The 12,179-nt window shown below is 37.9% G+C and overlaps 2 protein-coding genes across 2 annotated transcripts in view; one reads left to right on the top strand and one right to left on the bottom strand.

Annotated features, from left to right (window-relative positions):
* Positions 1–258: 258 nt before the first annotated feature.
* On the bottom strand, positions 259–5,341 carry LOC133532391 (zinc finger protein ZFMSA12A-like). The gene is made up of 2 exons (XM_061871006.1): positions 5,058–5,341; positions 259–4,097 (listed from the first exon to the last, which is right to left on the bottom strand). The coding sequence occupies exons 1-2, from the start codon at positions 5,274–5,276 to the stop codon at positions 3,342–3,344; spliced, it is 975 nt and encodes a 324-aa protein (XP_061726990.1). The 5' UTR covers positions 5,277–5,341; the 3' UTR covers positions 259–3,341.
* A 201-nt stretch (positions 5,342–5,542) lies between these two features.
* The window catches only part of LOC133532832 (uncharacterized), a 40,106-nt gene continuing 33,469 nt past the window's right edge, over positions 5,543–12,179 (top strand). Inside the window, exons 1-5 of the mRNA XM_061871684.1 lie at positions 5,543–5,710; positions 6,857–6,946; positions 8,123–8,245; positions 11,218–11,314; positions 12,090–12,173. Of these exons, the coding sequence (XP_061727668.1) occupies positions 6,863–6,946; positions 8,123–8,245; positions 11,218–11,314; positions 12,090–12,173 (388 nt within the window). The 5' untranslated portion in view covers positions 5,543–5,710; positions 6,857–6,862. The remainder of the gene's footprint in view (positions 5,711–6,856; positions 6,947–8,122; positions 8,246–11,217; positions 11,315–12,089; positions 12,174–12,179) is intronic.

Genomic DNA, 12,179 nt, shown 5'->3' with positions numbered 1-12,179 from the left:
TAAAATATAGGTCTACAAATAAGATCGTGTCTGAGGGCCTACCGCGAAAACCGAAATTCGTAAATTGCGAGGATCTTTCTCTTTTACTCTCACTAAGACGTGATTAGAGTGACAGAGAAAAATGCCCGCAATTGACGAATTTCGATTTTCGCGGTAGGCCCTCTGAAATTTTTGCGGCCTTCTTTGTGAACATATTATTGAAGATGCTTGTACTATACTACCTTAGTGAAAAAAGTGTGGAGAAATAAAAACCGGTGATATGATTGTTAATTATTTTATGTATAATAAAAATATATTATCTCTAGTACAAATAAAAATGCTGGCGCATTTAACAATGCCTTATATGCTTCATGCGGTCCTTACTACATAATATATCAATGAGTCGATTGTAGTAGAGATATAATGTCTGTGGAATATTGCTCTTAGTTTGACAGCTCACGTGGATCGCGCTATATGTTGCCTGTGTTCAAACCAAAGAGAATTATGAAGACCAAGAGTGCTCACTCCATACAACGGTTTTGTTACCAACAATACTATTATTTTCGTATTCTACATCTAGCGTCAAGTAGTGGAACTCTCACTACTGCTACTCGACAATAGATGTCGCGGCAAACAAAAAGTCTAATGCTCAACGATTTTCCGCTAATATTATAACTAGTTAGAGTTAGAGTAACCGGAACTCAATTTTCATCTCCTACGCTTACTTAGTACGCGGCGGGCGTCCGCGTCAGCTAGCGGAGGCCCTTAAGGCTCCATCAAAGTGTTGAAGATTCTGCCAATGTTGAGGTTGGATAAGACATGGCCAGTATGAATCTTATCATATTACGATCATATATATAGTCCTCCTCGCCGTATACGACGACTCCGACTCCTTCAACAGTTTTTATTCGGAAACATGGAACGCTCTAATATGACTTGCAAAGTCAAATTTGGTTTTGAAAATGCGATCACATGGTGCGCAATGAAGCTGGCCAGCTGGGTTGTAGGTATAGGTATACGAAGGCCTCGAACGCGTTTTGCGGAAATGGCGCTTGGCATCCAGGTTTTCCAGGCGCCGCTGCTCGTATTGCTCTACTTTTTTATGAACAGTTGCGCGGCATTCCCTTCTATGCATCGCCAGTTTCTCCCAGGAATCACTCGGTATACCTCAAGTGGTCAGGTGACGCTTGAGGACGTCTTTATGGCGCAAGTACTGACCCCCCTGTTTCCTCTTTCCGCTGGAGAGTTCTGAGTAGAATACTGCTTTGGGTAATCTGTTATTACTCATACGCACAACGTGGCCACCCCACCTCAGTTGGTGCATCTTGACGCGACGGAGGACTTCCGTGTTCGGTATCTTGTCTTGCCACTTTATGCGCAGAATTGAGCGAAGACAGCGTAGATGGAATGAATCTAGCCTTTTAATATCTGCTTTGTAGCAGCACCAGGTTTCTGCGGCATACAGAAGAGTGGGTATGACTATGGCCTTATAGACCATAATTTTGGTTGTTAATTTAAGGTCATGTGATCGCCAAACAGGTTGTTTAGTTTTCCAAATGCTGCGGGTGCATTGGCTATCCTGGATGGTATTTCGGACGACAGGCTATTGTCGTTCCGAAGCTGACTTCCCAGGTAACTGACTTCCCTGTGTGTTCTATGTGACAACCCCTAGGCGTTTGCACCAGAACCTGTGTCTTCGTCACACTTATAACTAAACCAAACTGCCGGCATGAAGTATTAAGGGAATCCACGTAAGACTGAAGGGCTTCTGCAGAGTCCGCCATAAGGCAAACGTCATCTGCGTATAGCATTTCCATTATGAAAAGTTTACTAATTTGACGCTTGGCTCTAAAACGAGACAGGTCAAAAATAGATTTATCTGTTCTCGATTTTATTTCTATAAGTTCGTTACAGGTTTTTGTTGCATCTTTCAATATAGCAGCAAAGTATAACGCAAACTGAGTGGGCGCCAAGACACATACCTGCTTTACACCGCATGTGACTGGAAAAGATTCTGCGAAGTTTTCTTCGTGTCGAACTTTAGCCACCATGTTATCATGGAATTGGCGTATTAAGTTAACAAACTTCACAGGGCAGCCAGTTTTTCACTGACGTGGCCTCTTGAATGACAGCTTTTGTGTTTGACATGGCGTCGAAAAAGTTAACACATTCATATTAAAATCAAAAATTCATTCCTATTTTCTTACGTTTTAATTTGAATTAATTGCCCATATTAAAGGGAGCGTCCATTAACTGTAGGAGGCAGCACAGGAGCCGTCAGATTTTTGGCGCGAGGCGTAAATGTGATGTTTCTTGTTCCGATTCAGGCCACAAGATGGCAGACCCTCCAACGCGCACGGTCCCTAATATTTCTTATAAGCAAAGCCCGGATGACGGGAGAAATTATGTGTTGACGTCTCAATATAGTGAGAGGACACACATTTTATAAGTCGATGTCGATAAAAAAGCACGATGTACTGGACCACCAAAATTCGGAAATGTTATAGTTGTAAACAAAATTAAAAGGAACTGTTTGTATTTTTTAAATATTTTATGTAATTTTCATAGTTTTAAAGATGAAACGCAAACGTTTTTCTTCAACACATTCTGATATTTATTGTGAATAACTTTACCTTAAGGATGTAAACGTAATCGTGACAAGTGCACTTTCAACTTTTGGACGATATTTAAACTGATTGACTTGAGTCAATGTCAGAGACCGGTTGTTTATAATTGCGATAAGCAAATATGACATGAAAAAGGTTTGAAGTTATGAGAAAAGTATCTTTTTAGAACTGTCACTCTTATTTTACTATTACGATCATTCCCGTGAGTATGATAATATTGTATGTAAATTATAGTTCACTGAAATAATATATAATGTAAGCCTGATGACCTATTGACTTTTTGACTTTGACTCTGAGTTTGATCAATAAATTTCTGGATCAAAATTTGTTTGTATGGATGTCGATAGAATAGTTGATATTTATTTATTTATTTATTTAAACTTTATTGCACACATAAAGAAAAATGTACAAATGGCGAACTTAATGCCAAAAGGCATTCTCTACCAGTCAACCATTGGGTCAAACATGTTGGTGCAGGAAAAAATAATAACAAATAATAAGGAAAAAATTAAACGTGAAGTCAAATAATATTAAAAATATATAAATAGTTAAATACTACTACTTATATAATGTATAAAAGATAGACTAATACATATAATTATGTACAAATACATGATGGTGAACCTTATTTAAGTTCTTATTATGATATTTAATTAAGCACTAGGAAAAGTGCATTTTTGCTCCCGTCCTCCGGGCCTTGCGTATAAGGTGGGCGACTAGAGGAATATACTTATACTACGCGTCACAAACCTTGTGTTCTCCTTTCAACTTAAACACATGATGTTTCAACAACACATTGTTAAAAAACTGTTCACCGCACACACACATATACCGTTTCTTCGTAGCCACTATATCCACCAAATGATACTTGGCAATGTGTGCTGCTTTCTCCTTTTCCTTACATAGCCCTCTACATAACACACACACAAATAAATCATTTAAACACAGACCTTTAATGCCCATACTACAAGTGCTCTTCTTCGCATTCTTTCTCGGAGCAAAGCATTTCCACAATATACTCTCATCTATCGCTATGTTTCCACTTTCATGCAAATTGCTGTTATGCGCTTGCATATGCGCCGTAAAACTTTCTTTAACTTTACTTTCGTAACCACAGAGCGTACAATGGTAGTAATTTGGATGTGTTCTGAGATGTTCCTGTAAGTCTGCCCGGTTTTTACACTTTTTTAAACATATTTGGCAACAAGCAACGCTTTGGATAAGGTGACGTTGAAAATGAAACCAGACATGTTTGATCTGGATTTGTTTGTTGCACTTGGGGCATGATCCGGAGAGTTTGTACTTGTGTACGGGGTCATGCATGTATTGCGTGTGGACCTCCAGCATCTTCTTGTTGAAATACATCCGGTTGCAGATGTCGCAGATGAAGATCTCGCGGTGAACATGCTCGGCGTCTTCAGAGCTCAAGAGATGAGTAGATTTTGTGTGTTTTAACAGTTCCTCAAAGTCTTTGTGTTGGCTGATGCATATCTGGGAAAATAGGGATATATTATATACATTGAAAACATGATACAGTTCCACTTACTGTAAAAGAGGGAGTCATAGCAAGATAAGTTGGTAGCGATTTTGACAGCTCAGACAGTGCGTTATTTTAAATGTCAAACTACTATGAAATTATGATGTTTACTAACCACTCGCACAGGCTGGGCTCTCAAAATCACTGCCAACTTAGCTTGGTCTGACTCTATATTGTCACCCTAGTTCACAATCATACTAATTACGCAAAAAATGTGGTTCCAATATCCAGGATATCCAGGCATGGATTTGAAAGCTGTTGATTCTTGTTGTGTTATAATAGTGCAAATTTATTATTACAACCATGGTATTCATACAATTCTTATAAATAAATTTACAGTATCTCATGGGCTCTGCTATTGCATAGCTAATCACGTACTTTACAGTATCCACTAAATCTTAAATATAAAAATTTCTCACTTGATGATCTCAGCGGAAGATCAGCGCTGGAAGTCGCTAACAACATGCTGAGGTGAGCACTTTAATTTTCACTATGTTTTGTTTTATGTATGTTTATTGACTATTTGTGTGTTTACTTACTAATAAAAGAAATCTATACTATTTTATTTTAAAAATCTACAAATTGTTATTTAAATTATATAGCTATATTTCAAATATCATCGTTCATAAACCCTGATTCTAAGTAATAATATTTCTCTATTTTTCAATGAGTTTACAAAAATATTAAGTTTTCCTATTGTTTTTAAAGAGTTGGATATTTTATTATTAATTTTGATTGCGCTATAATAGGGACCTTTCTGATAGATGTCTAGGACAGAATCCGGATCCGGTTATTTCTCACAAACGTTACAACCTCTAAAATGTATAAACAGGGAAATGTTACAACTTTTAGCTTAATGAAGTGAGGACTGCAATTTCCAGTTTGGGGTATGATGGGTACTTATGCATATTTACCTTGCAGCTTATATCTTCAGTTAGTATTTTAGCCACCTGTTCGCGATGTTTAACCTTCCTGTGAACGTGCAGCTCCGTTTCACTATCATATTCGTCCGTACAAAAATCGCAGGAATACATCTGCCCTAACACTTCTTCATCGCCTGCGTCGGATATTTCTTTCTTCCGCTTTCTATCATTTATCATTCGCACTTCTCGGTTTGTGTAAAATAACGACATAGTTTGTAGTTACTCTAAGAACTTTATTGGAAATTATTTGATGCTAATGTGATGCTAAGTGGTGGCTAAAGTCACCGCAGCGCAAAAGACAGATAAATTAAAAAATTAAAATGTCAGTGCAAGTGTTGCTACACCTAAAATACTTTACGAGATCGTTCAGTACTGTGCTGGGCATTGCTGGACATAAGTTGGACAGTCATGAAAACACAGGTTGTAACTGTCAAATCAATATTCATTCAATATTTCATTCGTTTCAATTCAATCTTTCAATCAAATCAATCAGTCAAAACAAAAACAAATATTATATTGAGTTAATGATCCTTATTACTATGCAAGCGTTATTTAATTAATACCTATAAGGCTAAATATTGTAAAACTACACACGGTTTGTCAACTACAAAAGTTAAATGTTAACATAAAATCGATGTTATCTGGTAAGTAAGAATATTATTTTTAGTCTCGTATTTCATGTGCATCACCACTATTTTTTTATAAATAAATCTTATTCCATCGCGGTTTATGTATAAGTAAATTCATAGGTTAGTAGCTGTAGGTAAATTGCATTTTGCAAATTTAACATTATCTCCAAACATCCTACCCTCTATAATCTATGCAAAATGTTCTGAAGATTCTATCGCAATTATTATTAGTCGAAGTAACGTAACAATTGTTTTTGACAGTAAATAGTCAGGAATTGACCCTTATACATTTGAAACCAAGGATGCCGTTTAAACAGTAGGTCTTAGCTTCATATAAAAGGATTAATTAGGCGGGTCCACACAGAGCGAGCATACGCGCGAGGCAATTTCCTCATGCGCAAAACGGCCAGTGTAGACGTGCCACGGCCGTTTTTTGCGTAATGAAATTGCCTCGCATCGCGCGTATGCTCGCTCTGTGTGGAGCCGCCTATTTGTAACTGTCAGTAATCAAATACAGTTGAAACTGTTTATTAAGAATCTCAAGGGACCAAAATTTGTAACAAAAACTTGTTATAAGTTGAGTAAAAAAAAAGAAGTATTTTATACTATGAAAGGTAACCAAAAGTTCACTGTATCAAGTTTCATTATTAGGAGTTTACACTGTATATCATATATGCAAAATCAGCAATATACACAGGTAAAAATGTTGATTTTGCTGGCTTTGCTTCTATGTGACACAATTCTTATGTGGCACTGACTTCTTGACTTGTTGCTAGAATTCTCTACAAGTACATCATTTGCAAAAAAAATTGCCTTCACATAATATCTTTAAAATCCCTTTCAATATTAATAATAAAAGTGTTTTAATGGCTTTTAGCAATATTGTAAGCATTGTGAAATTTGTGAATAAAAAATTTAAAAATAAAATTTTAAGAATGAAGATACATTACTAATTCAGTGGTCTAATACTAGGCTAGGCCTGTATCATGGTGACCGCTCTACAGAATTACTACATATAATTTTTGGGAATTACTATACACAATTTATTTTCTTTCTCTCTTTCTATATTTAATGGGTTATGAATATTTACATGTTGTGGGTTTTGATTGTACACATTAATATTTCTATTATAATAAGTCTATTTTAATGTAATTTTTACAGTTGAACATGAGTTTGGTCAACAAGATTGGAAATGCCAAAAAAACTGGAAAAAGTAAAAATTTGGCATACAAGTGTGATTTGTGTCCGAAGGTATGTACAATTTTATAGTAGGGTTATATTCAACAAATTTTATCATTTACAGGTTATACTCACGTGTTTTTAGTTACTCGCGTGACATGTTTCGGAGAGCCTAGGGCTCGGAGACTCCGAGGTTAGTGTTGGCTCTCCGAAACATGTCACCTAAGTGACTTAAATCACTTTTTTTTTTTTTTTTTTTTCCTGGCTTTCCCCTCTTGTGTTTTGGCAGGAGGGATTTTGCCAATGACAAGGCCTTCCCCAGGGCTCCGTCCTCAGTCCTCTTCTATATAATCTTTATACATTTGATGTTGAGCAATCTGTCCTCCCCTTCTGCAACATTCTGCAATATGCCGATGACTTGGTGGTTTATACCACAGCCCACAATGTAGATGATGCATCTACAAGATTGAATGAGGCGTTAGTGTACCTCAAAGACTGGTTGGATGAACATGGCCTTTCACTTTCACCCTCCAAAAGCTGCACAGTCACTTTTACACGCAGCCACTCCATTCCTAATGTTGTTCTCCACTATGAGAACCAGATTATTCCCAACAGCAGAAGTGTAAAATTCCTGGGTGTTTTCTTTGACTCCAAAATGACAGGTGTTCCTCATTTAAAGCATGTTGTTGACAAATGTGAAAATGGCATTAATGTGCTCCGATCCCTGTCTGGGGTCTGGTGGGGCGCTCATCCCTACTGCCAAAAACTTGTCTATAATGCCCTAATTCGTAGCCAAATGGACTATGGTTCATTTGTCCTAGAACCATGCAATAAAATAGCTCTCAAGAAGTTAGACGCTATACTTAAATCACTTGGGTGTAACTGTAAACCATAAAATTAGTTTAATGTTAGTATATCTCACAAGAATTCACAAAAGAAATGCTACTTTTTTATATATATATGTCAGTGGCAAACAAGCATACGGCCCCCTGATGGTAAGCGGTTACGGTAGCCTGTGGACGCCTGCAACCCCAGAGGTGTCACAAGTGCGTTGCCGACCCTAACGCCGCCTCGGCCGGGGCACGTCTACACTGGCCGTATTGTGCGTGAGGAAGTTGCCTCGTGCGTATGCTCGCTCTGCGCGGACCCGCATAGTGACCCATCCTTAATATATATAATATGTCTGTGTCTCACGGAAGTTTTGTCAGTAAAATCACCTAGCTAATTACCTTAAATATTTTGCTACAGAGATTCGGCAACAAGAGGGCTTTAGTCAGCCACGGCTACTCTCACACCAACGAGACTCCGTTCCAATGTACACTGTGTAATTATGCAGGCAAGACGAAGAAGTACCTTAGTCGCCATATCAAGGTAAATAAGAGTTGTTTTTTTAGCCTATTTGAGTGTCCCAATGCTGGGCAAATGCTCTCCTGGTTCTCCATAATTCCCGATTTTGTGCATCCTCCGGCCAGTAAGGGACTCTTGGGCCTGCCCCGCCCACGCTTCTCTACCGGCATCCACTTGTGCTATGTTAGCCCACCTATCCGGATGCATGCGATAGACGTGGCCGGCCCAGTTCCATTTGATAATGGCGGTTTTTTGCCAACATCAGCAATGCGGGTTTTGGAGCGCAGCGTAGGGTTCCGGACGAACACAAGAGTAGATCAACTTTTTTTGTGTTAGCAAATTTTAAAGTGGGGTTCGGAGGAACACGTCTGCCGTATGCACCCGGATCGGTGGGCCAAATTGGCTACCAAAAGGACACAGTAGATTAGCTGGCACAGAGGCAAACCAAAAATAAATGGCGGGATGACCTCACGCTTTTTGCAGCGACTAGCAGGAACATGCACCAAACCGTGATGAGTGGCGGAAGAAAGGGGAGGCCAGCCTAGCACTTAGCCTAGTACTCCTTACCTAAATACTCAATGTTAAGCTACGTTTACGTACATGCAAATATGTATTTTACTGAGTTAAGAATCGTTATTTGTAGTCGTATGCGTGAGCTTCTGTTGATAGATTTGATTACGTGCATATTTATTTAAAATAGTAATAACAACTATCGCATTGTCACTGTGTCAACTGTTACAATTACAATATGATCAATACTAGGCGAAGCATCTTGTTTATTACTTTGTATATATATATAGTAATAACTGATACTTTTTAACCTTACCTTTTTAACAAGTTGTCGTTCTCCTCCCGTCCAATGAGAGATGGCATTCGACTTCTCTGTCCGAGACACGGCAGTTCAGCAGCATTTCGTGGCAGTTTTCGCTACTCTGCTACGAAATGCTGGAACAACATACCCCCTCCAATACGTAACTCTAAAACATTACTCACTTTTAAACTTAAATTTAAACAATATCTTTTCAGCTTCCAACTGCCGTGTTCTTCGCGTTCCATGCACCTTAGTTAGATTATGATTATTTTATGTTATAAATTGAATTATTTATCTATTTTTAACGAGTTGCCTTTTTATGTATATATGCCCTACTATATATTAAACTAAATACATGTCTGACTTTACCTGTTTATATTTTTATATATTTTTAGATATTCCCAACCCACTCACTTCCGCTTTGAAATTTTTCCGTGCATTAGTTTCTAACTTGTGTTAAATATTAATACTTGTTAAATCACTGTCTGACACTGCCTTTACTGTTCCGAGCTATCTTCTTGCCCTGGGCTCCACGGAAGACCAGCGCTGTAGCATATATATGTTAGAGCATATGCTGAGTGGTGTCCAATTGTAGCCTCTATTACAGCATCATCACTGTAACTATTGCATGTTAGTATAAGTTACAAGTAGTTATAACTGTTTAGTGTATTAGATCTTCTTTCTTACTTTTTTTGTTTTCTAATGTGGTGCTGTTTGTAGATGGTTTTGCAATAAACGTTTTTCTATTCTTCTATTCTATTCTATATATACTTGCAGTAGCACAAATGTATTTATTCGTAACGATCAGTCTGTTACGTCATTAATATATACAATTATTACTCCAATAATTATATCTACTATACTATACCAATATAATAGTACTTCAACTTTATACTTATGTAAAGTTAGCTTCTATATCCATTGCAATTATAATAATGTAGCTTAAGCATAAGTACTTATGGCTTATTTTCGTAAAAGGAAAGATGTTGTGTGGGTAATCATAAAGATATGTACTAGAGGGTAGAGGAAATAAAATTGAGTTGTTATCGAATACGCCTTTCATTCACAAGGACTATTCTTTTGCCATATAAAATAATTCAGCAAGCAATGTATTACTAAAATTCCATTCCATATTCAAAACGTCGCTTTTTATGACGCGACGATACAACTGTCACAAGTGACCATGATGTACTTTGCCGCTCGAAAAAAAATTAAAAATTTAATTAATTTTTGATTTGATTGCTACTAGACAATAGATGTCGCGGCAAACAAAAAGTCTAATGCTCAACGATTTTTCGCTAATATTAACTAGAGTAACCGGAACTCAATTTTCAACTCCTACGCTTACTCTGATTATAATATTAGCTGAAAATGGTTGAGCATTAGATGAGCATTACACTTTTTGTTTGCCGCGACATCTATTGTCGAGTAGCAGTACTGAGAGTTCCGCTACTTGACGCTAGATGTAGACTACGAAAATAATAGTATTTTTGTTAACAAAACCGTAGTATGGAGTGAGCACTCTTGGTCTTCTTAATTCTCTTTGGTCTAGTTTAAGTTTGCGGTTACATCAAAAATACACACACTGTATAGTCTGTTTTTAACTATGAAGTAGAATTAATGAAATATTATGAAACACTAATTTTATTCTTGCATAGAAAATATATGGCTTGCTTTATTGTTTAAAAAACCGACTGCAATAACTTTAAATAATGTTACAAAAAATCCCAATTTGTCTTTGCATAGCTTCATGTTGTTGAACCACAGAATTAGTACAAAAACCAAACTTCCTACAAAACCGAAGTTTGACAGCGCTTCAGGGACGAATCATGTTGTCCTTTTCTAATGTAGGACATTATCCCTTTCGGCTATTTAGGGTTGACAAAATTCAAGTAATTATTTTATTTGTGGTTGTCCACGCAAAGGGACGTCGAGTTGTGCCAACCCTAATAATTGTTCGTAGCAATTCTGAGCCGAACGGAGCGGCGGAGCCGAGAATGCCCGAATGTATCAGTTTCCCCCACCTGTTTGAACTTGTTTATTAAACAAACACAATTAAATGCTTTTCATGCATGTTCCTATTTATGGGTGACTTTTGGAATTAGTTATCCATTGGGTACATGTAGCCTACATGTAATGGATGGAACCTTGCCTGCGTCACATGTAACCCACTCTCTTTCCTCAGGCAATGCACTTGCGAGATAGAAATGTCGAGTGCGAGGTGTGTGGAAAGGCGTTCCAATTCGAGTCTAAGCTGAAGAAACATATGCTGGTACACACTGGTATGTTTGACAGTTTTATCACCCCTTTCGCTATACATACTTCTCGTTGAATGACAGTTTATTTTTATATAGATTAGGCGGGTCCACACAGCGCGACCATACGTGCGAGGCAATTTCCTCGCGCACAAAACGGCCAGTGTAGACGTGCCTCGGCCGGTGGCGCGCGCGTTTTCCTCGCCCGAGCGCGACCTTGGCCGAACCGCTCGGTGTCAGTTTTTCGGCATGCTCAAAGGCGCCTCAGACGTTTGCCGCGCGCCAGTGTAGACGTGTTTGTTTATGGTGCGCGTGGTTATTTTGTTTGCACTTACGTTAAAAGTTGTCAAAACATGATAATGTTGGAAAATAATAATAATAACGAGTGTCGCAAATTGTCGTGTACTTCGTTACTTCTTCATTTTTTTTAATTGCTTTTATAGCAAAATAAAAGAAACGCCAAGCCATAGCAGTTATTACGTGCGGTGCTATTTTGAACAGCTGACTGAGTGACGCCATCTTGCCGAGCAAATTTTCTCAGCAAACGTGTGCGTGTTTTTGCAAACGTGCTGAGGCAAAATTTACACGAGCACGCGGCCGCGCTAGGGCGGGCGTTTGCCGCGCGAGGAAATTCCCTAATACCTGTTTGTTGATATTTTTTTGAAGTTTGATTTAATTTATTTAGAAATGTAACATTTAAATACCTAATGAGTTATTGCCGCCCCACACCTCTTTTGGTGTTTTTTTTTTCATAGAAATAAGGTCCTTTTGAACACGTCACTCACTTGAATTTATTTTTCAGGCGAGAAACCATACAAATGTGGGATATGTGAGAAGGCATTCAATTCTTCCTACTCTCTCAACACACACAAACTCATACATACAAGTAAGT

Source organism: Cydia pomonella, chromosome 27 (assembly GCF_033807575.1).
Source record: "Cydia pomonella isolate Wapato2018A chromosome 27, ilCydPomo1, whole genome shotgun sequence".
In the NCBI taxonomy this organism is placed as follows: domain Eukaryota; kingdom Metazoa; phylum Arthropoda; class Insecta; order Lepidoptera; family Tortricidae; genus Cydia; species Cydia pomonella.
This window is presented reverse-complemented; position numbering and strand designations above follow the sequence as displayed.

What these genes read in the sequence shown, in the direction of transcription:
- LOC133532391 (XM_061871006.1), bottom strand. Translation starts at nt 5,276, where the DNA reads ATGTCGTTATTTTACACAAACCGAGAAGTGCGAATGATAAATGATAGA. An exon ending in CTGAAGATATAAGCTGCAAG is followed by an intron (nt 4,098 to 5,057) that starts GTAAATATGCAT and finishes CTATTTTCCCAG; the next exon opens with ATATGCATCAGCCAACACAA.